This window comes from Perna viridis, chromosome 3, assembly GCF_037379345.1.
Source record: "Perna viridis isolate PV_CMFRI_1.1 ecotype Kerala chromosome 3, ASM3737934v1, whole genome shotgun sequence".
NCBI lineage: Eukaryota > Metazoa > Mollusca > Bivalvia > Mytilida > Mytilidae > Perna > Perna viridis.
In genome coordinates, this window is record NC_142447.1 from 60,323,921 (window position 1) to 60,350,821 (window position 26,901).

Consider the following 26,901-nt stretch of genomic DNA (forward strand, 5'->3'; position numbering starts at 1 on the left):
AAAAAAGAATTATTTTGCGTAACTAGGAAGGCTGAGGTGTTCCGATTGACCCACAACCTCCTGCATCCGATGCGATCACGCTATCTAACGGTTAGGGAGAGGGTAAAGTATTTACATGACATACCATATTTTGAAAATGGCATGTTGGATTTTTACTTCAAATAATTCCCAGTTGCTTGGTGCAATTGTTTGAAAGTCGGTATACATTTTGGTGGATAATAAGTATAATACAAGTAATGCACAAATGACATGACCCGCGTAATGACTAAAACATATTAATACAGTATGTTCAGCGTCAGTGATAAGCGGTCAGTAGCTATTACATCATGAGTGGAGTGACTTTTCACAAAGATATCCTCCGACAGAAGTTCCGTCCACTTCTGACCATCCATAAGAATCTGACTTTTTCATCACCAATGCATCTCTCTGATCATGACCAAATGGTGAAGTGGGACTCCAATTGAAATATGACATCTTCTCTCCATTATCATATGTCCATTCGCCCTCTTTGACACTATCACTACCTTGTATGTAGACCAACTCTACCTTGTAAAATGCTGAAAGCATTAAACCAGTAGTATATACAGCGAGTTAACCACCCTCTGTGGTCAAAATATTAAGACTTAAAAATTCAAAACAACAATTGGTGGACACATTGTGCTTCTATACACGTAGCCTGAATATTTTTTTTATTAAATGTCGAAAAAAATATTTTGATTATCTTTGTTGACCTATTTAAGGAATGGATTCATGACAACGATCATCGGACGACATTATTCCATTATTGTTTTTGTTTAACCCAATCCGGTGCAAAGGTAAATTTCTTGGTCATGCGACGTGCATTTGTCTCTTGCATAGCAGATCATTAAGCAGTTCTGTTTAAAATCTTGATGGTTGAAAGTCAATGTTAAAATAGAAATCCTATTATGAATGCACCCACGGATATTTAAGATGTACAGTAAATCATAATGGCGAACCGAAAGAAATGATAGAAAATATATGGAATGTTTAGCCGATTTGAATATGTTAGGAAACAACTCTTGACCAGACTTAAGGATGACGCATGATCCACACGCAGAGTCCCCTGTTGTTCGTTACTAGTAATGCACCGGAAAAGGTTAAATTTTATTATAGATAATTTAAATACGCCATGCAATATAATACACCGTATGGGCGTTTGGAAATTCAATTTGGTTGGTGTATAGAATAGCAAATGCATTTTTTGGCCGGGCGCAACCGATTTTCACACATCCACTTGCCTTTACAAACACACTTTTATCATTTCTAGACGTAATATAGGCAAACATTTTGAGAATAAGAAATTAAATGCGTCTATAGATTTTCTGGAATGAAATTCGAAACAAAAATCCTGTGTAGTCTGGAAAGATTGAAATTTATGTTAACCCGAAAATGTAATGCATAAAGCTTATATAATACTTACCTAATACTGAGTTGAGATGATTCTGTTTACTTTGGCTGTCTATTTTCAACAACTGTCCATTATTATGGTGACAAGACATGTTAGCATCATTGGCGTTCTTGGGACCCGGGAAGAAACGGTAACATAATGACAAGTGTCTGTTGTGGATGTAGCCTTGTTCTATTGAACATGACACTGAAAATATACAACTACCAAGCTTTAATCGATCGTTTTTCTAATCAGTCTGTGTTGTATACTACTAGTATTATATTTAAAAAAAATATTCGTCCTTATAGGTGTGTTCCTCTGTCAAATGTTCTTCCTCCAATTAACGTTTCATATAAAAACAAATGTTTTATTAAAAATTCGTGAAATTATTTTTTTGTTGATTTAGTGCCATTCAATCTGGAATTAAAATTTTCGTGAAATGCTATAATATATTTTTATGTAAATAGACACATCAAATTGCTATTGAGATGTTTAACCGATTAAAGGTTCGTCATCTTCCTTTTTGGTGACCAGTAGTATATTCTTCAAGGCTTGATATGTTTGTAAATGTTCATTTTTGCTGAATTTGCCGAAAAAAATAACCAAATTATTGTTCACGATTTATAACATAAAGCTGCAGTTCGTGACATATATCATGTCTATTATTCATCTATTCACGATCATTTCTCTCACTTGACAGTGTGTGACGGGGTGCCACAGAACATGAGTTAATTCAACTTACAATCATAAACATTGTAATACCTCCATCCTTGGTCAATCCTCCAGGCGCTGTCCTCAGTTATGTCTAGCTTCATCAGTCGACATTCCGATGAATTTTGTCGATACAAGTATGCCATGCAGCGAACATTTTGGAGGCAGAGGAAAGCACATTTCCTCACACTTTCGGACTTTGCCGTACCCATTAAATTCGAAGAAACTATTTTGTTAGCTCTCAGTGCGTTTTCAGTAGCAAAGATTGAACTCATTCCTGGTTGTAAAGCCGACGTGGCACCGACGACTACATGAAAACACAAGAAGATATAAAAAAAACATCACCATAATATAACTCACGTAAAATGGCTCCAACTGTCGGTGCTGTCAACTGCTCAGAAGGAAAAATTCTCAGTAAATGATAATTTAACAGACATTAAATGATACCTGGTAATGTTGCTTCGTCTTTTATTTCTCAAGACTTAGCACTTAAAATCAAATCAAATTATTTCAATTCATTTAATTGATTGATAATCTAATTTTAAAAGTCATTATGATTTATGAGAGAGGAAAGTATCCCGATTAATGCTCAATGACAACTTACTGATTGCTTGTCCAAAAGAGGATTTGAAAACAACAAAATGAACTTATTTCTCACTAGAAAGGATTAACAAGAAAATGTAGTTAAAAGTTTCATTTCTTCAATGAATCGATATAATATAGCTTAAGCATTTATCTAAAATGTTTTTAAGATTAGTAATCACTTACTTTGTTAAATTATATTATTACTCCTTAAAATATTACAGAAATTTGAGTCCATTTTCAAAATTGACGCGTAATATTATTACACCATCACTCACGCAAATCAGAAAAAATACTTGATACGAACGCAGAAGTCGAACCATGAACAGTTGGAGCAAGTATCGAGACACCATTCAGACTTGTTTACAATGATACAGCCTTGAACTTTGATTAGCTGTTTGACATAAAATAAGAATTTGATCAGATTCAGTGACCTTTGAACCCTTGTATTGATATTGTCTGAACCTTCCCTTATGGTACTATTTCAAAGTTCCCTTTAAATCAAGTTATCATACAGAAATCAGAATAAATAATACTTGTTTCTGGTCCCTTATTTTTACTTGGCTCAAGTTACAACCCCTAAAATCTTATGCTTCTGTGTGTGGTATGGCACCTTGTTAAATATAATATGAGATCCATTCACTTAACTCAATATTGTCCAGACATCAGGAACATGCTTGATTCTGGTTTCTAATTCTCACAAAGTTCAAAGTCTTAACCCTTAAATCAATCCTAGCCTTCCTTTGGAGGCATGTGACCTTGTACTATAATTCACTTCACTAGCAGACAACTTATTTCTGGACATCAGGAAAGTGCTTGTTTATGGCCCTTAATGAAAAATCCAGTCTTAACCCCCAAAATCAGTTCAAGTCTGACCATTGTGGAACAATATCATAACCATCCATATGCTTTTAATGAAGTTTGTAAAGATAAATTCTTTGAACTGTATGCTTTCTACCCCCTTTTCTACAATGGTTATAACCATAACCCCTGAAATCAATAAAAACCTTCCTTTTGTGTTTTGGAACTTTGTTTATGAAGATCAACAAAATACTATTCCAGTTATTGCACAAAAAACGAGTGAACGACCACAGCAGCACACTAGAAAAACGAGTGAACGACCACAACAACACACTAGAAAAACGAGTGAACGACCACAACAATACACTACAAAAAAACGAGTGAACGATCACAACAACACACTAGAAAAACGAGTGAACGACCACAATACACTAGAAAAACAAGTGAACGACCACAACAACACACTACAAAAAAAACGAGTGAACGACCACAACAACGCACTACAAAAACGAGTGAACGACCACAACAACACACTACAAAAAACAAGTGAATGACCACAACAACATACTACAAAAAAACAAGTGAATGACCACAACACACTACAAAAAACGAGTGAACGACCACAACAATACACTAGAAAAAAAACAAGTGAACGACCGCAACAACACACTACAAAAAAACGAGTGAATGACCACAACACACTACAAACACGAGTGAACGATCACAACAATACACTACAAAAAAAACGAGTGAATGACCACAACACACTACAAACACGAGTGAACGATCACAACAATACACTACAAAAAAACGAGTGAATGACCACAACACACTACAAAAACAAGTGAATGACCGCAACAACACACTACAAAAAACGAGTGAATGACCACAACACACTACAAAAACGAGTGAACGACCACAACAATACACTACAAAAAACAAGTGAACGACCACAACAACACACTATAAAAACAAGTGAACGACCATAACAACACACTATAAAAACAAGTGAACGACCACAACAACACACTATAAAAACGAGTGAACGACCACAACAATACACTAGAAAAAACGAGTGAATGACCACAAAAACACACTATAAAAACAAGTGAACGACCACAACAACACACTCTAAAAACAAGTGAACGACCACAACAACACACTATAAAAAAGACTCTGAAGTGAATCTAAACTGTCATCATTATTTTGTATCATTAATTGTTCATATTTAGTTTTTGTTTACACCCTGTTTGTGTTTTTGGTGATCTATAAACTGGTTGAAGGAGTCTGTTCAGTTTTATTTATACACTCACTGATGAACATACTGGGATGCTTTTTGTGCTTAAAACATGTAAGATTCAACAGTGGAGAATGCTTAAAATCAAGGCCAGACTGAATAATGTGAATATGCTTCTCACTTGAAATTTGATAAGATTAATAAACAGCTGCACTTTAAGTATGTGATACACCCGTCGCTCTTTTAACTTGTCCTTTTGCTAATGAATTGAAATGATCACCTAGAAATATTGTGAATACCTTCCCTCCAAAAAAAAATAATAAAAAATGCACCAAAAAATTTGACACTATCAAGGCTAACTCAATTGTAACTAAGTTTGTTGTCTTGATTTTTCACCTATTCATTTCTATCTTAATTAAAAGACACTTTTCTGACAAGGTTACCAAGTACCTTTTATATTTATTTGTCGACCATCATAACAAATAGTCTGTTTTAAACGATTTTTCAATGAATAAAATTTCCTTGGCCGTTCCCGGCTTTTTTAAAAGAGTAAAACTTCATAACACGGAAAATTTTACATTTATACAAATCAGAAGAAGGTAACTTCAATAGATATGAACAATTCACCAAAGTTTCATAGAAGTTGGTGAAAGTGTTTTAGAGTTATTGTCCAAAAACTTGAAAATCCCCCTTTTTTTAAGGAAAAAAATTCATAACATGGAAACGAAAAATCTGAAATTTATAAAAATCTAAAGGGAACGTATGTCAATAGATATGAATAATTCACAAAAGTTTCATTAAAGTTGGTGAAAGCGTTTTTGAGTTATTGTCCGAAGTGTGGACGACGGACGGAAAATGGTGTACCATAATATGTCCCGTCTTTGACGGGTATAAAAAATACACAGGATACCTTTTCTGGAAATAAGCACAGGAAAATTCATCTGGCATTAAATAATATCTTTTATTTTCTTGTTTATAAACCTCAAGTAATAAAGGCATTTATTTTTCAAACAACTGCTCCAACTACTGGGGAGTGGCTGGTGAAAAACATCTTGACTAGTATGCTGTTTACTTCCATTACATTTTATACCTGTCTGTAGTTTGTAGGAAGCATAATGAATACTTTTGTAAAAGAACACATCTTTTTCTTTACATTTTACATTAACTTGACTTAAAAAAATCTGCACATTTACTTCTGGAATAAAACCTTCACTGACAGGCTTCATAATGTGTACAGTTAAACTGTTACACATTGGCTATAAAGAGTATAACAAAATTCAACAATTTAGCACTATAAATTTTAATTCTGATGAAGTAAAGCATATTTATTCTATGCTTTCATATATTCAATATATTCTGAACAAAATTATATAACAAAGATAATTAAGCTTCCCAATTCAGTCACAAGTTAGTCACATTTAGTTATCTGTATAAAAACAATGAACAATAAATAATACATGTTACTTTATTCAATATCTAAAACATGGTCTGAATGGGCTATATAACAGATGGTTGTTCTGAAGAAAAAAAGACAAATGCTGATTACTTTGAAAAAATACACTTTTTCATTTTCATATAGACACTGCTTCTTTAGAACAAAATCTTAATTGAGATGACGGTATCTCTCCAAGGTAGAATATCAAAGGCGAATAAGGAGTTCTAATGTTCCTATTGTTTTGTGGTAAAGTACTGGTCTTTATCATTTAAACCATTGAAACATGTACCATAAATAAGTAGTACAGAGATGGTAGTAGATTGTGGTGATTTCTCTCTGGGGATTACCCATGGATACCCCTGAAGCCCATTCAGATCTATATATAGATGTAACCTTGCAGTAGTAGTTTTTTCTTTGATGAAATAAATCCAATATAATTATTCTGTAACCTTTCATTACAATCTTGCAGTACAGAGGCCAAACAAAATCAATTACTTGTTCTTCTGACATTGTAAACAAGACTTTGGATGTTCCAAGGAGATGTTATGAAACCTGTAGAAAGCATAACTAAAACTATGGTGCAGTAGTGGCATTATAAAAATGATTTTTCTTCCATTTTAGGGTTTTCAGGATATTTTTAAGCATGTAACCAAATATGATTTTAAAATACAATCAACTACTATGATGCAAGAAAATACAGCAGGATCAGGTGATATTTATCTTGACATATTACCCTTTGTAGTTCATTATGGTCCAGGGAACAAGTAGATAATTTGCTTTGCCATAGTAATTCAATCGGTAATCAATAGTAAAAAGTAGCAAATGTTATCACATAGAGGGACACACACAAACACTTGTATATAATATAAATATAAAGAGAAATATGAGATACAAAATAAACCATTTGTAGAATGTTTTCACTAGTTATTTATAAAACCTTCATAATGTGAAGTTTATTTTCACTGGTCATGACAATTGGCAGTCTGTCTCGATGGCCATAAAAGACAAGTGTGTCTGGTGAACTACTTGTCCTGCTTTTATGTTTTTATAGCCTTAGCTTCAACATGGAAATAAAAACATTTTAACAAGTTTTATCAAGAAAAAAGTTGTTCTAATTATTGGCTGTACAACTGACTAATTCTTATTTTGCCTCAGACACAGTACTTGTTTATCATGTTTACCATAATTAGGTCAATAAGAGACAAGATTTTTTTCACTGTATTGTCCATGAAATATTAGCCTACTAATTAATTAAATTGCCCTAATTTCTTTTGATATGTTCTGAAACACAGAAATAATACGAACAGTAGAACTACAATACTAACATTTCCTTATGGTGAGAATTAACCTATCCCCAATCAACAAAGCAAACATTCATTTTACCAGAAGATTCTATCACATTATTTTAAACAAAACATTACTATAGATAAGATTATCAAGTCTGTACAATTTACTACACAAACAAACAAGGTGGGATAGAATTACACATGAAACTAAAACAGCACATGTACCAACACATTCTGATAGTGTATTCCATGGAAAACAGCCCATGTACCGACACATTCTGATAGTGTATTCCATGGAAAACAGCCCATGTACTGACACATTCTGATAATGTATTCCATAAAAGAAGTCTTTCTTACACTCTATACTAATAAGAAATTATCTCAATTGTGTATAATTTTGTAATGGATACACCAGATAATATTTCTGAAGGATGAACAGTAATATTAATATACATCAATTTCTTCTACTAAATGATGTTTCTCACTGGGCTGTATAGTTTCAGCAAAAAAAAATCATCGGAAGCATTTAGACAAGAAATATTAAGGAATTTTACCACTTTCTGGGGGAAAATTATGCCAGTCATTGCATATCTCTCTCATTATATATTAATCAATACTTCAGATTTAAAAAAGGCTAAATTTCCAATTTTTTAGTATAAAAATTTTCAAATACACTACAAAATAAATATCATTTAGCAAACTTGTCCCTCATCGAAAAATGTGAAGCAACTACAATAATACAATGTTAGTAAATTTATATTAATATTCCATCGTGTACAAAACACACAAGGTCTAAAATTTCACAGTTAAATTATAGAAAATAATTTATACCACAATAAGTAACATAGAAATTAGTTATACAGGTAGTTCTCAAATAAATAATAATCAAATCATCATGAATAATGACATTTTTAAACATCTTAAAAACAGTATGGAATGAATTTAATTATTAAAAAATAATTAAGTTTTATCTAAAAGCCCTTCTATGTAAAATTTGTGATCATTGATCAACATAAGAATTTAAATTCAGATACTAAAAGTATTCTCTTATTTTTTTTCAAAAAAAAATACTAGAGAGCAATTTTGCATGACAATACAAATTTTATCATTGTACCAGTAAAAGAAAATTCGTATAAACTTACAATTATAGAAAATTCACAAATATATCAATCGTAATTAATAATTTCAGTCAAATTCATTCATTATCCATCATAAAGCATGTTATTCTAGCATTAAATAATGGTGACATCAGATCTTTAACCACTGGCCTGGACCCCAGTGGGAGATGTTATTACAACCTAAATACTTCATTAACTCTATAGTACTTCAGCTTCCCTTACTGTCAGGTTTAATATTCATAACTTTACACACCCAGCTACCAATATCTACCTCCATCTCTTCAGATTTCATCACCCAAGGATGAACCTAAAATGATGAACATCAAAATTTACTTGTTTACAACTCCTGTATATTTGAGCAAAGAACATGAATATAGATGTTGTGCCTGTTTTTAATAAATTGGATATATACAACATATGCTGGTGAGACATAGAAACCAACAGAATACCAACTTTATGCTGGCAAATATAAAAACAGATAGAATACCCGTTTTATGCTAGCGACACATAGAAAGACAGAATACCCACTTTATGCTAGCGACATATAGAAGGACAGAATACCCACTTTTTGCAATTGAGACATAGAAACAGACAGAATACTCACTTTATGCTAGTGATACGTACAAACATACAGAATACCAACTTTATGCTGGGGAGACATAAAAACAGACAGAATACCAACTTTATGCTGGCAAGATAAAGAAGTAGACAGAATACCCACTTTATGCTGGCGACACATTGAAATAAACAGAATACTAACTTTAACCAATTGAGACATAGGAATAGACAGACTACCCACTTTAATCAATCAAGATAAAGAAACAGACAGAATACCTACTTTATGCAGGTGACATATAGAAACAGACAGAATACCTACTTTATGCAGGTGACATATAGAAATAGACAGAATACCCACTTTAACCAATCAAGACATAGATAAAGTCAACAATTGCATACTGAAATATACAATCAGTTCATACACTGTGTGACAACGATTTATGGGCATATTGTTCTGCCCATTTCTGATTTTCATGGAATCTTTTTTTATACTGTAGTTGATATTAACTATTATTTCTACAGATTAACTTCACTTTTTCAAGTTTTCAACCACATGCACTATTCAGGTAATATAAAAAATTGGAACAAAGACAAGCCCTTGTCTGAAAGGGCAACTAAGAGTACTTAGAAGTCAGAGCTTTTAAGGTGTTTATCCAACATAGTTGAATGGGGTAATCCTTGCTTTTAGTTTGCCACAAGAGAAAAACTCCACTATAGAGTATAGATGGTAACATGCTGGAGAGTGCCACAATCCATGCATGTAAAAGTTAGTAGTTTTCTTACAGAAAAGAACCCACGGAGCAATAACATACATGTTTAACAAATTTTCTACTACATGTATCAATTACTCCCATTTTCAGGTTGCAGTCAAATTTAGCTTTTCCTGATTTCAGATTCCATCCCCCTTTTTTGGCTTCAAATTGAGTGTTGTACATCTTGTACTCATCTTAAAAATTAATGAAATATTTGTAACTGGACATTTAATAGTAATTAATCATTAAGTATTCATTTGATGGAGTGTTTCAACATCCCTGACCATTATTTAGATACTCATGGACAGTCACTGATTCATAATTCAACATATTTCATTAGTATATCTGACAAATTTTGTTCCTAAAAGAAGTTGTACTACGGGTAATAGTATAGTATTGGAATAATATTTTATAGGGGAAGGCAATACCATTTTATTTGGCAATCTACATTGGTTATAAGAATTCTGAAAGGTAATGGAAGTGAATATAATGAGTGTAATAAAAATAAATGAAATGCTTCTCTGGATGCAGCTTGATACAACTGCATAGGTTTAACCATTAACAGTTTGGGCAAGTTTGATACAGCTCTGAATTTTGAATTTGATCAAATATTTGACACTGGATAAGAATTTGACCAAAATTAAAGTTGGTCTTTTATTCCAAAATAATTCCAGTTTCAACCCCTAAATTCAAACCCATCTCTCCTTTGGAAATATGGCACTTCATGATACAATTTCTGATAGATCCATTTACTTTTGGTCAAGTTATTGCTTGGATATCATGAAAATGCTTTTTGACCCTAAATTCCCAAGCTGTTGAAGTCACAACTCCTAAATCAATTGTTGCCTTCTTTTAAAAGTGGCACCTTTTGATAAAATTTCAAACAGATCCATTCCCTTATAATCAAGTTATTGTCTAGGTATAATAACAAGAGGCTCTCACAGAGCTACAATCAGTCATCTGGCAAACCATGACCTATTAACTAAGTAAGTAAAGGTATCAGACAAAAAATTGCTGAGCATATATTAATGAATGCTGTAAATTCAACTGAGTACCTAAGACAACGTGAAATGCTGGAAATGCCTTCAAAGCATTTTAGAACGTCAAGCAAAAATTTAGGCAGGGGTCCCCCTAAGCCCTGTTATTCAACAACAGCCATGTCTTTTGACCAATTAAAAATTTTGAATAATTAGTTTGTGCAGGAGACCCTAAAAGACGTCAACTTTCATTGAATTCTGTACAGTAGTTTCTGAGGAGAAGAAACAACATCAAAACAGCAAAAATGTCCATGGATTCAGAGAAGATTTTCAATGTTGTACACATGCATAACACCAAAAAATTCTGTTTCAGGAGCCATTACACCTACAATCGGGTGAAGAATCATTTTAAAAATTTTAACATAGACCTAACAATATTACCCTCCATCAGAATTTTGCTAAATTCAAATGTTTTTTGATTGATTTGCAAAAAACTGTATTTTGACACGTTCTATTTTTAGTAACAACAGGAAGTATTTTCAAAGATCAAAAATCCAAACAGTCATTTTATGCAGGATACCCGAAGATACAACCATTGAACTCTCCATAGTAGTTTCTGAGGACAAGATTTTTTAAAGTAATAACATCAAAAACACAAAAAACATCCAAAAAGGGCAATAACCCCTACATTTCACCAAAATTCGTCCACTGATTGATCTCTTAATGCTGAACATTTTTCATGCTATCAGAATTTGATTAAACCTAACAGTTTTGGAGAAATATGCAAAAAAACTGCATTTTGACCCCTATACTCTATTTTAGTAATGGCAGCCATGTTGTTCCACTGATCAAAAATCAAAATGGTCATTTTGTTCAGGATAACCTGAAAAACAATCATAACAACATTCATTTAATTCTCTACAAAAATTTCTGAAGGAAACATTTTTGAAAGTCATAACATCAAAAACAGCAAAAAACATTCAAAAAGGGGAATAACTCCAACAAGGGTCACCAGATTTTCACCAAAATTTCACCACAGATAGATCTCTTCATGTTGAACACTTTTGCCCATTCAGAATTTGGTTAAACCTAACGATTTTGGAGATATATGAGAAAAACTGCTGTCTGACCTCTATGTTTTATATTTAGTAATGGCAGCCATGTTTTTTGACAGATCAAAATCCAACCAATCGTTTTGTGCAGGATACCCTAAGGAACAATCATGCTTAGTTTCATCCAAAGCCATTCAGTAGTTTCAGAGTAGAAAATGTTTTAAAAATTGTTTAAGACAACGACAATCAAGAACGCCAAGTGATGGTAATAGCTCTGGTGGCCTATGGCAAGGTGAGCTAATAAAGAGCTGCGCTTGATACGCCCGTTTCCCTTTTTACTTGTCCTTATGCTTTTAATGAATTTATATGATTAACTAAAAATACTGAGAGCCCTGTCAAATACCATCCCCCCAAGAAAAAAGTAAATAAAAAATGCATAAAAAATTTGGCACTTTCACGGCTACGTCAAGTTTAACAAAGTTTGTTGTCTTGATATTATATAATGTTATATTTATTAGTTGATCATCATAACAAATGTTTTCAACAATTTTTCAACGAATGAAATTTCTTTGGCTGTTTCCGCCTTTTTTTAAAGAGTAAAACTTCATAACACGGAAACATAAAATTTGACAAATCGGAAAGGAGCTTACTTCAATAGATATTAAGAATTCACTTAAGTTTCATAAAAGTTAGTGAAAGAGTAATTGTGTGAAAACTTGAAAATCACCTTTTTTTAAATAAAAAAATTCATAACACAGAAACGATAAATCTGAAATTTATAAAAATCGAAAGGGAACTTATGTAGGGAATTTACGTCAATAGATATGAACAATTCACCTAAGTTTCATTAAAGTTGGTGAAAGTGTTTTTGAGTAATTGTCCAAAATGTGGATGACAGACAGACGGACGACAGACAACTGTATACCATAATACATCCCATCTTAGAAGGGCATATAAAAATGCATGATTTAATTCCTTAACCACTCAAGTGACAACCCCCAAAATTAATATCCAAGCCTTTAAAAATATTTGATGACTAAGAAAGGCATTGAAATTTTGAGAATGTGCCATTTTTAATGTTGCCAGATTTTCAGTTGGCCATACTTTATGAAACTTGAAATAATGGGCATTTCAGTTTAAATGTGATAAACCATGCATGAGCCCACCTTATCCCAATCATTAGAGGTTTGGGCAAAAGATACTGAAAAAACTTGGGTTAACTAATCATACACTGCATACCATGAGTGAAGGTAAATCAGCCCTATCTGCAGGATTCTTCTTTAAACTGAAAGAAAATAGCAAGTTAATTGTTGTCAAGTTATTTTACTAAAGAATTACTTCATACTGTTAAAACACAACTTAAAAAAAAAAACATAATCAGAAAAGAAATATAATATAATACAATCAAAAGACTGAATTACAGTGGACAGCTTATTAAAACAGCAATTATAGTATCTTAACAATAATGTAAACCCCAGCAGAACTAAAATGATATGTAGATAAGAGTAAATGAACTACTTTAGATATCCTTAATTTACTAGGGCAAAATAAATTTACAAATAGTTGTGACAGCTTTTTTCATATTTAACATAACTTCAATATGGTTTGTTGGGTCATGCCACTTTTCTGAAGTTCTTGAGAACTGTTTGGTTACCATAATTAAGGGTCATAACTTACCATTTATCTACAAAGTCTATAGCTTCATCAGAGAATTTTCCTTTTGGCAAATGTGGGGGAGGCTACAAAAACAAGCTAACATTGTATCACGGAGACAGATGAAAAGAAAGTCATTTGGTTATAATGGTACACAAAATTCTGGTGTCTCACAAAACAGGGAAGAAGAAAGGCAATAAGGTACTAATTAATGTGAAATTAAGTTAAAATTCAGGAACTAATTTACTGAAACTGAAAATAGATAATCTAGAAAATAAATTAATAATTAATTCTTGAATATATTTGAAAACAAAAAGAAAATGAATATGATTGTTGACAATCCTGTTTTATTACCAAATCTGAAGTCATGATAATAGTCATCACTTCACATAAAATATCAACCTTGTAACCATAACAACTGTCTCCCCTGAACCTAGTTACCATAACAATTGTCTCCCCTTAACCTGGTTACCATAAAAACAGTTTCCCCTCAACCTAGTTAACATAACAATTGTCTCCCCTTAACCTAGTTAACATACAACTGTCTCTCCTCAACCAAGTAACCATAACAAATATCTCCCCTCAACCAAATCACCATAACAATTGTCTCTCCTTAACTTTGTTACCATAAAAAATGTCTCCCCTCAAACTAGATACCATAACAATTGTTTCCCCTAAAACCATCACCATTAATTCTTAATATAAAATTGAAAGTTATTAATAAGGTCTGTCAGAATTTGGCTAAACCTAACAGTTTTGGAATATATATTGCAAAAAACTACTGTCTGACCCTATGTTCTATTTTCAGTAACAGTGGACATGTTTTTCAACGGATCAAAAAAAATTAAAGTTTGTAATGAAATTACTCAGTTTATCAAACATTGTTGCATAAAAACTAAAAAGAAAGCTGATTTGGTTATAATTATTTTGACCTGCCAAACAATTCAAGTTAAACAACACTATCTTCTACACCAATAATTTAAGAATATATTTTGGGTTCTGGAAAGACTGCTAAAAACAGTCATAAAAATTCCTTTATTTAAAGTACATATTGTCCAGATAGAAACACAGCTTCAACACTGATCTTTAACCACAACCACAATTACCTGTAGACACAAAAGAATAAGAAGAGGCTCACAGGAGCCTAAATCGCTCACCTGGTAAAATTTTGTCTTTCAAGGGCAACAAATTTAACAAGTTGTCCAAAAATTTTGACTCAAGAAGACTTTGATAGGACTTATCATAAGGATCATTTTAGCAATTGAAACTTACTTTCTATCTATTATAGTTTTCAAGATATTGGCTAAAAACTGTAAAAAAAACATCGTTTTTCATATTTCAAGGACAATAACTCTAACAATGATTTGTCTGACACATTGATCCATTGGATACTCTTATAGGCCTAATAATAAGCAACTGAAAGAATTTGGCAAAACCTAATGGTATGGAGATATAATAAGTGAGATATAATATCTGACCCCTATGTTCTATTTTTTAGTAACAACACCCATGTTTTTGACGATCAAAAATCCCCAGATCAGTTCTATGCATGATACCCCAAGGAACATTCATACCAAGTTTGGTTCCAATTGGTCAAGTAATATCAGAGGAGAAGATTTTTGAAAGAAATAACATTAAAAATAGCAAAAAAAATGTTGAAAAGGGTGAAAAAACTACAACATGGCTTAACAGATTAAAATGAAAATTTGACCACAGATAGTTCTCATCATGCTGAACACTTTTACCACAGTGTCAGAATTTGGCTAAACCTAACAGTTGTGGAGATATATGGGAAAAGCTACTGTCTGACCATTATGTTCTATTTAAGTTATAACGGCCATGTTTTTCGACAGATAAAAAATCCCCACATCATTTCTATGCAGGATACCCCAAGGAACATTCATACCAAGTTTGATACCAATTGGTCAAGTTGTGTCAGAGGAGAAGAGTTTCAAAAAGTGAAATAATGGACAATGACTATGGACACCAAGTGATGGCAATGGCCAGGTGAGCTTAAAAGTGTATCTAACAATGTCAGAGAATTTACCTTTCCAAGAAATACAGGTGAACAAAATACAGGTTTCTAAATATCTACATTGGATTATAAATTATAAATGTTACTTGATTTAATAGGGTAGAAAGAACAAATAAAACAACTTTCTACATACAAAAGCAACAAGAACATGTTCCTGCAACAACTTAAAATAATGCCAAAGCAAGACAGGCTGCTTCACCCTCGTAACATACCTCATTAACTATGTATTCTAAAAGCTCAAATATGGCCATTGGCCGCGGACCATCACTTCCAGGTGGAGTGGGGAAGTTAAAACTATTTCGGTTTGGTCCTAAAATGCACAAGAATGAAAAACACAAAAATAAAACCAAAAACATATAAACTAAAAGAAAAGACGGTTGACTATAAGCAGAAGTTATTAGTAAGATTGTCAAAATAAACATACATTCAATCATTAAAGCGCCATTGACATAGATTTCCATATAGACGATGCATAAGAGTTATCTCCCTTTAAGGACAAAATTATGTCTAAAATAGATATTGGGAATTTTGACAGATAAAATTAACAAAACAGCAGGGATGACAAATATTTAAAAATAAAAAAAAAATGAAATATTGGTTATAATGGAAAACAAACTGGTATTCAAATGTTTAGTTAATCGCTGCACTTAGAATATTATACTTTATTAATTAAGTTTATTGCATTTTGTAGACAAACAATACTTTTCAATAAATTAATAAAAAAAAAAGAAAGACACAACTAGAAAATGACTGATAAATAATTTATTTCATTTGAGTTTGCCTAAATCATCAGGACACTGAGCTCAAACCTTAAATCAACTAATGATGGAATAAGAAATGTATTGGGATGTATTCAACAAAAAATGATGAAGCAACATCAAAATAAAACATGAATAGTATATATGTAACATAAAAAACAGCTTCAACCATGGAAAATACTGAACAAATATAATAAAAAAGATCAGAGGCAAAAATAATGCATTTTAATTCAGAAACCAAACAAGAATATTAATTATACAACAAATATAAATTTCATTTATTTAAGAAAAAATCTAACATAAATATCAAATTTAAACAAATAAAAATTTAGAATATTTTTACCTCTGAACAAAAGAATTATAAATATGTAAAAATCCCCTTCTGTTATACATATGACTATATCATAAAATAAACAGTTATAAAATAATAACAAGGAAAATATTGACTGATAACAACAAATGTATCAGGCTACTAAATGTTTTGCTAAAGGAAAGTTAGAAAACAAAACTGAAGAAGAACACACGAACTAATATAAATTTTAACATCCTTGTGAATAATTTCTAATGCACAAGGAAACTCATTTGTATAACATAATGGGTAAAATATGAAAGGGAGATAACTCTGACATTCTGATGTTTACCTCATTAACAATGTATTCTAGCAGTTCAAATATTGCCATAGGTAATGGGCCATCACCTGTGACTACCTGAAAATCTCCAGGACAAGCTGAAAGTCATTACACACCTCATTTAAATTCTCTAATGCAGTTTCAAATAACAATTACATAATAAAATCTCATTTCAAATATTTGACTGTATGAAACTTTTGCTTTATAGAAATGAATAATTCAATCCTTTTAATGTTACCGTTGAATAAAGGCCAAATTGAACATATATGAGAACTGACCTATTATGTACCTACCTGAACACTAGACTTCTCAACATATTTACAGAGACATTCAGTTCTGACTTGTCAGTAAAGGTTACAGTTTTACTGTAAAGTGAGGAACAAAGAATCTTACCCATCAGAGATTTTCCTGATTTTGTTGCCTCTAGATGTTCCTCCATGGCTTTATCACCAAATATACTAGCCAAATCTTTAGGTTCTGGCGGAGGTATTGGGTAACGCCCAATTGCCATTTCTACTATTGATAATCCCATACTCCAGATATCCGACTGTACAGAATAATGAGTTCCCTGTAATCTTTCAGGCTACAGAAAATACCAATAACATGGTTTAAAAGTCACACAGATACAACAAATAAGATTGAATATAAGTTTAATGAGAAATCAGTTGGTCTGAGCTATGAGTTATTCATTAACAGTGAGCACGTTACAATGAGTGATGCATACAAAGCAAAAGCCTGTTTCAAGACATTTAAGCATTACCTTGGGGTTGGCAGATAAGCAGGGCAAAAAATCACTCATAGTCCCCTGATTTTTAAGTGAAGTATCTGAGGAGTATTCTGGTCGCATTGAGTGGTCCCTCATACCTGAACGAATGATACAGTACAAGCTACAGCCAAAAATGTCAGTGAAAAATATATAGAACCTTATAGAATCAATAACCGCAGCCAGATAGCAGGACATAATTAGCAATCTAGATGTTACTCATCACCTCTGGTAAATAATATAAATGTTATATCTAATAATAACAGACTTACAGACATATATGACCTAGTCCCAACAAAAGAGTTGGCCATGGAATCTATTAACTGTCCACTGACACCAAAATCACAGATCTTAATTTCTCCTCGGGAATTGACTAATATATTAGATGGCTTTACATCTGAAATAGAAAATTATACATTACGGAAAATGAGAAGTACATCTATAATGAAATTATATTATAAATAGTACTGTATGATAAAGTAAAATAATTCATTATGAACTTAAGCAATATCTGAAAACATATTAAATAAAAATGCCTTGCGGAGCCCAGCTTTATAAGTCAGCATTGTAATTAAATATTAAGCACAGCATAAGTTGATGACACAGAATGGAATTGGTTCAATATAGAGACCTATGCACTGTAACTAAAACCAGTAAAATGCTTCTTTAGGGCTTCTTTTTTGTCCAAACTTATTTAACAATTAATTCACAATCACCAAAACCAATCCAACCCTTTTGATCTTGGCATAATTCCATATCAATATCAGGAAAATGTCCGTTTTGGACCCCAAAAAAAGTCCCTTGAGGTACAACTTCATAGAGATCCAAACATTTCTGCTAAAGTTATTACAAAATAGGGCATCTAACGGGGCATTAAATGATGCATGTTGCAAAAAAACTTCTGGGTAAATAATATGATCAAAGTGAAATTTGAACTTGAACTGTTTTTTATGATACTTAATAACAATCAAAGTTTGAAAAAGATCCTTAAATATCATCTGGAAACCGTCAGGGGACAGACAGACAGATGGAACCACCACTTTTGGAGGATATCACATAATACCTCGTCACTTTGAGTGGGGGAGTATAAAAAACGACTTTTAAATCATTTTAGTAACTTAGTTGTTGGCACCATTGATCATATATAAGGATTCATATTTGGGTTTTGATAATGTCAATTAATTTAAGATAACTAAATTCTATGGTTCATTAGGCAACTTAATATGACTATAGAAGATCAAGATGAGAATACAAGATATAATATACCTCTATGCATAATCTGGTGTTTCTCTCGGAGATATGTTAAACCTTTCAACACCTAAAATAAACAAACAGAAAATATAAGGGATTTATATGGCATCATTTCTACCATAAGGTAAATCTATATGTAGAGCAGGGGATTTAAATGTCTGACAAATCTTTTTGTTAATGCTTTCATTTTCTTACTTTACAATGTAAGACTTGGAATGAAACCTTTATTGTATAAGAACATATGACTGATCACTCTATTTCAGAGATTATCCAAGTTTTTCTGAAGATAGAGAGGGACTTTAATTGAAAGATGACCTTTGCACCTCAGATGAGAAAACGTATAATACTAACAATTTGGTTATTTTTGCTGATTTGCCAGTTTCATGGTCTACTTAATATTTTGTTATAACACATGCATATACTGAAAGGTAAAAAGTTCTCACAGTTGTACAAACTGATTGATTTGATATGACTTGACTATAAATTTATGATGGAAGCAGGAAAATACATCAAAACCATACACACCATGTTTTAAGTGCAATGTATGGATAATAGAGTTATCCTCCTTTGCACCTGACATATTTCAATGAGGTCTGTAACACTAAAACTTCACATGTGTTTTAATTATGCTAGCTATTGTTTCATGTATATCATATATATGGTGAAACATTGCAACAGAAATATACTAATGATACCATGTAACACTTTGCAACAGTTTGGAAATCTACTAATGATATCATGTAACACTTTGATAAGTTCTATAAAAATTACTCAGTATAAATGTTGCTGTATAAAAAATGATACATGTATTGCTTAAATTTTCAAATACCTTTTTTTTAGTGGAATTCCAAAAATCAATATGCACTTAGCTGCACATTTTGTCACATGAAAGCTTTTCATGAATTAGTTTTTAATTTGCAAATATTATTTAAAACTTCTTACAGCAACTGTGACTTTTCCTAGGACAGGTTCAGGAATCCTACCAGCTTTCTTCAGGATTAAATCTAGAGATCCTCCATCCTAAATTATATCAATACACTAATATATCAGTGGCATATAATGTCAAAATAACTCCAAATAAAGAAAAGGCAGACAGACAGAACAAATATTTGGTCCATACTAATACAGTTAGGACAGTCTGAACAAACGGGTATTTTTAAAAATTACCAATATGGTTTGACCACATGTGTTTCATATGTATTGAGGGCAATCAACTGGCCTTTAAAATCAATGTCAAATTATCATTAACTTTCCTTCAAATTTTACTAAATATTGTGTTGTAACTATAAATATTTTTTTCAACATGTTAAATAAACATTTCTTAGTATTAAAACTACAAATGTGTAAAGCCTGAATAATTCTCTAGAAGAAGACAAATCAAGCATTAAAATACCAGGTTAGAATCAGCTATTAAAGATATGGAAGAGAAAGGGTTTCAACAAAATAAGGATAAATTTCAATTTTTAACAAGTTCTTAATTTTTCTGTAAGTTTTCTTATCTATATTATGCTTTTAGCAAAAATAAAATGTATATACACAGTAAGAAAAAAAATTCAAAACATGATATAATATGTATGAAGATTATCAGGGTTACAAAATTACCATATATTCCATACAGATGCTAATTTCACCATCACTGTAAAATGCACCATAAAAACCAACAATAAAAGGGGAGTTACACTCGTGCAAAACTTTCAATTCTCTGATAATCTGTATTCTCACTGCAGGCTTGATTTCAAGGTGTATTAACTGAAAACAAACAAGTATCATGGGGTTCAAACAAACAAGTATTTCCTCTGATTCGCTCTGAAAACAAACGAAAATCAATACACAATTCTTTTTTTATACATTAATATATGAACACAAACAGGAGAATCCATGGAGCCTGAATTGCTCATCTTGGTCTTATTTGTTGACAATTACCAACTAGACATTGCCCCTAACCGGACTTATAACCCCCCCCCCCCACCCCCCATCCTCGCTGCCTGTTGAAACTAAGCACTTTTGACACACAATTTGCAGCATTTCTAAAACACCCAACTCCAAACAGCAATCAGTACTATTTTTTGTTAACAACACAATTACAGAATATGATTAATGTGTGACAATATGCACATCTCCATGTGAATATCAAACCATTGAGTTTCATAACAATCCTGCAAGTCGTTTAAAGGGAAAAGGAACCCTTTTCAAAATATGGGGTATATTGATAGTCTTTACATAATAAAATAAGGATCTGAAGTTCATTTTCCTATATTGCACTTTATTATTTAATTAGAGAGGATAATTGCTCTAAATCTTTGGTAACAGGGGGCAGCCATCTTTGCTATAAGATAATCTCCCTTACTGCAAAATTACCAGATGGCAGCGATGCAAATGCACTTAATCTGATGAAGTATTAAGTAGACAGTCCTCAAACTTTGAAGAATGTACAGTTTGTCATAAATAGAAAATGATGTAAATGGTTGTGAAAATTTATTTTACATGTAAGTAAAGTTTAAATTTCTGATAAATGGAATGTACAAAAGGTAATATTGGAACAAAAGGGCATATATTTATTTTTTTTAAATTCAAGTCATTGACACTGCTGATGTATCATATTTGTTTCTATACATTACTCAATCATGCAATATCGATACATGTATGTTTCTCTTAATTTTAGAGACAATTCAATTGAATTAAAAACTAAATCAAAAGTTTGTTTTTTTTTTTAAATTGATGCAGACTTTTTTAACAAATTAAAGAAGTTTATATTCTTGAATTTGAAATTTTAATGCAAAGCAAACAAAGAGAAAATTTAAATTTTTTTCTCATTTTTCATTTTTTCTCATTTTTGTTTTTGTCATAAACAAGCTATGAAAGTGTAGTATTATTTACATCTACTTTTTTTACCTGCTGTGTTGTCTCAAATGATATTGAATTTTTAAAAACTATTTTCAATTCTCACTTTTTATTTTTTTACACCTAATGCTGATTTTTTTTAAAAACAATTTCAAGTTTTGATATTTTTCATTAAAAATTTGTTTTGAATATTTTCTACTTTACACAAATTTTGTTTCTTGTGTGACCACATGTTAATGTTAAGATAAAGTATTACATGATAGATTAGTGTCACAGATTCCAATATGGTAATTTAACACCCAATCAAGTTTCATAACAATCCTGCAAAGTTGCTGAAGAGGAGTGGCGGATAATGCATTAGACCAAGTTTTACTGAAATAAGTTCAAAAGCCATTACTTCTATATTTTTTTCCAAACATGAATTCCTGACAGTATGCACATCTTTATGTGGTTAAATCAGATCCCACAAAGTTTCACTATAATCCTGCGTTTAGCTTAGAAAATACTCAGGCCAGACGGATGGACAAACAGGGTGAAACCAATGTACCCATCCCCCCCCCCACCCCAAACTTCATTTAACTTAACTTGCTGTGGGTATAATAAAAATCATAACAATTGGTTCAGGTCAAAATGAAATGATTTTAGTCAGAATCCAAATAATTAAACTACACACCATTTTTCTCTATCAGTTTGCAAAAATTGTCAAAATTACATGTAACATAAAAGTTACAATTATTCAGTCTCCTACAAGAAACTGCTGTCATACAAAATAGCTTCTATTAAATTAATTCTTATCCTAAAAATTCTGCACAATTTATCTGTCTACAGTTTCTCTCTATCATTTATGAAATACATGTAAAAGCCAATAAAAAGCTTCAGAGGGCAGCATCATATGACTTCAGCATGTTGAAGAGATGTGAATCTGATAGAAAAATGTGCAGGCAGGGATTTTCATAAGAAATCAAATTTTTTCTTCAAAAGTGGACCAAAAATAAAAAAAGATGATTTTTTTTGGCAAGGCCCCTTTTGGCTCCTTGTAAAAAAAAACATAACAGATATCTAAAATCTGATTGAAAAATGCAGGCAGTAAAAAAGCTTAGACAGTAATAAACTTAAACATCTCTATAGAAGCTGTTTGTTTGCAATAACTTGGTGAAATTAATTCAAAAAAAAAAATAGAAATTGACTGGGGAATAAAGAGAACAACATTAACCATTTTGTCATTTCAGGGGAGACTTAAGTACTTTTTAGCTCTCAACTTTTTTATACACATAAATCTTTACAAAATATGTTACCTTTCTAGCCATAATAAGACTAGATGGTATGTGCTTCACTTTCAGTACTACACCACCATTTCCAGCTCCCAATTCTCCCAACTTCTCAAAGTCATCAGGGGTTAACTCCCCTACTTGTTGTTTCTGTGTAAGAAACATTTCCAGCCTTTCTCTTTGTTGTGTGTTAATGTCTAGTTCCTGTAGCTTCAGTGTAAGAGCTTCCATGCTAGCTGTTCCTGTGTTTGTTGGTTTTCTGTAGAAATACAAATATCATTAAAGAAGAAAAAGAGTCCTGCAAACCCATGTTGACAACCTAGATTAATCAAAGCGCAAATGAAGCTGAACCTTTAAAGTCATCAGATATTTATGATTATTTTAAAAACTTTTAAAGGTGCTAATCATAATCCGCCAGTGGCAATTTGTTCTTTCTGTATTTTCAAAAAGATTAAATATTTACAATGGATCAGCACTTTCATCACAATACAAGATGGTTCAAAATTTTATTTAAATTTTGTTTCCATTATATTGCTTCTTTACATTTCATTTTTATTTGTTCCTCAATGTGTAATCTTTACAACCTATTTTTAGTTTTAAACGTAGTCAATCACATGGAATCCATATATGGATATCAAAGATAAAATATAGTTCAAACTTCTACATATGTGTTTGAATTTTTCTTTGACAATCAATTTTGGAAAATGTAATTTCAATCACATACTATAAAAACAGTGTATTTATATGAAATAATCAATTTGATACATTTTAATATTCATTCATCAGATCTCTTTGGCTGTGGAAGTACTTTTAAGGAGATTATCAAACTGATGTCCTTTTGAATGACATCCCATGGTTATAAGACTCAGAAGTCACATGACATGAATAGAGTGCTTTGTAGGGTTGTAAGATTGTTTAGTCAGGACTTTCTCTGACCCTTAAACCCTCTGTTCTATTTTTTTAGCACAGAGCTAATGTGTCATTTGCAGTTGATGTTATTTTTCACTGGTCATTAACAACATGTAGTCTAATTATAATAATACATTAGAGACTGCAACATACATGAGAGTCATTCTGTTGATAATGACACTGATTAAAGATTAGATATCAGAATCAAACTACATGTCTTTGACTGTTCCAGATAAAAAGGTAAAATCCTTTTGTACGTAACACAATACAGTGTTCTCCCCAAGGCCTTTTAGCATCATGGTAATGTGATGCTATTTTGATTTGATGTGATGTTATCTGAACTGATTTTCCTGTAGATCATATTACAAATGTGTTGCTTTAATTTCAAAGGAAAAGATGCTATCCATTTTTTTTAAAATTTTACCAGGATGCTACTTGAATTTTCGAGGGAGAACACAGCAATAGCTCAGCTTAAACTTGTTTACATCATGTAGGTGTGTAAATAATTCTGTTGTAAAAATTTTGATATAAGTTTTAATTAATATGAAATCTTGGCCATAAATAATGACTACACCATGAAGGAATCTACAGAATGTACAATTTTGTAGGTTGTGTATGCATAATATTCAATAGAAAATAGTCTGACATAAAGTGTGGTACATGTACAATGTACCACAGAGCATCCCTTGATTTTCAACTTTATCTATTGCACATCATTCTAACATCAACCAAACATATCAGTACCCAAAAGAAAAGCAAAGGGTTGCAGGGTTACAGGACATCAGTACTAGGCATTGCTACACCTTTAGGATGTCTGAAAATGTGGGTCTTGCAAATGATCAGCTGATAAAATGTACTGAAAAAAATTAAAATGGTGTAAATTGAAAAAAAAAGTTTAAAAAAAAATACAATTCTTCAGATGCCACTTTCAAACATCATCAAAGTCCTCTAAACAGTGTAAGAAACTATTTAGTTCTACAGACAGAATAAATTACTTTCACATTCAATTCTGTTAAATATATCGAGGTCAACTAGGATCAACAAGTATAAGATCTGAGACATTGCAATGGGAGCCAAGGGAACTTGAATCAACAATGCAAAGAATTATATTTTATAGCATTTCAGACATGATTTGTTTGAAGTAATATTTCCACATAACTATAACCTGCTTTTGTAGCCTTCAAATCAGACATACGTTTATCCTTCTTTGTCTAATACATTGTACATGTACATGTACGGTACTGTAAACCAGTTTCTGCCAGAAACATACAATGTACATGTAAATAGGACATGTGAAAGTCTCCTAAGGCTCGTGATGTCAAAAATTATTGCACAACTTAAAATTCTTGCATATATCATGTTGTTATAGCAATATCAATATGGTCACATCATTGAATGAGACTTTCAAACATCCCAACATGTTGAAATTGTTCTTTGACTTTAAAATAAAGTACTATTATACCAGCAGTGTTCATTCCAGAAAATTGCAATAGGGGACGTAAAACAAGGGATCATTTTTAGAAAAAAGGATCCAATATGGCAGCATAATGGGGGGAGGGGCAATTTAAGATAACAGGAGATTTAGGCAACAAATATGTTAACCTCAGGTTCATATACATTTCATAGTTTCATTTTTAGGTGAAAAGTGTACACCTCAAATGAATAAAAAATATTGGTAGATGTTGTTTATTTATTATGGCATTCTGCTGATTCAAATTGTCATTCATGTTGATGTTGCAGCTTCACTTAGAATCTTTCTGTTCTTATTGGAATCATATCCTACCCACAAACATTCAGTTTTCTATCTTACTCGAAATTCTTTAGGTTTGCCGGTCTTGCCCATTTGATTTCAGTCAGTCAGTTCATCTGTAATTCATTGGGTGCGATCTGCAGGATCCAGGGAAATTAATGCATCCCCTGCAGCATCACCAGCAGTTTATCTAAGTTGTTTTGACCCGAAGAAATAACTTTACTACGAAATAGTCAAGGCCATTTGCTGTTTAAATAACAGAAAAGCATCCAGACATGGAACCAAAAAAATCCAGAAATTCAGAGATCTTCTGGCAGAATACTGTGCGCCAGCAGGACCAACATGCCACACTTTTTGTGTGTGCCATACACAAAATATTCATGCCAATGGAGCAGTCAGGAATAAACACTCTACCAGAATAAAAATAATGACTGTGGTGAGGAGGATGAGCTGACTGTAAATAAGAACAGACCCCCTAAAGTATCTTTAGCTAGGAATGTTATTGTTGGACTATTTTGCCTTGGCTTTGGCTTGAGAAAATTAATCAATCTACATTTACCACATGTACCATTTCATCGATAAAATGCCTTAATTTAATAGATGGTTAAACATTCATAACACTTAAAATTTAATCAAACATTTTAAACGTACTCAGCATCAGGAACAACTGGTGGTACAACTTGTGGAGCAGGAGCCGGGGCGATGCCATCGCCTGATGTTGACGGAAGTCGAAGATTTTTCTTGTTAGGCATTTTTCAAATGAATGCAATTTTTATGCAGGATAAGGAAATGACTATTTTGTCACAAAATGTGATGCATTTGCAATGACTTGATACAACAATTTCTTTTCTTGTGAAGAACAGAATAACTGTCAGTCGGATCGATTCATTCAATCATAATTTCTTTACCGGAAGTTACGCACGAGCACCTGCTAAAATATTAAGTGCTGTATCCATTGTTGGGCAGTGCAACAAGTTGCAAGAAAGTGTCCCATTTCAACAGAAAAAAATGATTGAAAATTTTGAGTTTGTCTTCTAAAACATTCGAATTTGTAAGGTTTTATTAGTCTCTGTACAATTAGCGGTAAAACAAAAGATTTGCCCATTAGAATCTGAGGCAGTAAATGT

The 26,901-nt window shown here is 32.0% G+C and overlaps 1 protein-coding gene across 2 annotated transcripts; it reads right to left on the bottom strand.

The window, feature by feature from the left end:
* Positions 1–249: 249 nt before the first annotated feature.
* Positions 250–26,711, bottom strand: LOC148623187 (dual specificity mitogen-activated protein kinase kinase 1-like). 2 transcript variants are annotated; one of them, XM_088573783.1, is made up of 15 exons: positions 26,426–26,676; positions 23,143–23,374; positions 20,609–20,755; positions 19,949–20,026; positions 19,022–19,073; positions 18,028–18,152; positions 17,386–17,575; positions 17,061–17,090; positions 15,818–15,915; positions 13,595–13,656; positions 13,157–13,202; positions 8,801–8,885; positions 2,151–2,426; positions 1,442–1,615; positions 250–557 (listed from the first exon to the last, which is right to left on the bottom strand). In XM_088573783.1, the coding sequence occupies exons 1-15, from the start codon at positions 26,524–26,526 to the stop codon at positions 325–327; spliced, it is 1,929 nt and encodes a 642-aa protein (XP_088429909.1). In that variant the 5' UTR covers positions 26,527–26,676; the 3' UTR covers positions 250–324. The 2 variants fall into 2 exon arrangements, with proteins under 2 accessions (XP_088429909.1, XP_088429908.1); XM_088573782.1 differs by lacking the exons at positions 250–557; positions 1,442–1,615; positions 2,151–2,426; positions 17,061–17,090 and having other exon boundaries at positions 6,024–8,885; positions 26,426–26,711.
* Positions 26,712–26,901: the final 190 nt, after the last annotated feature.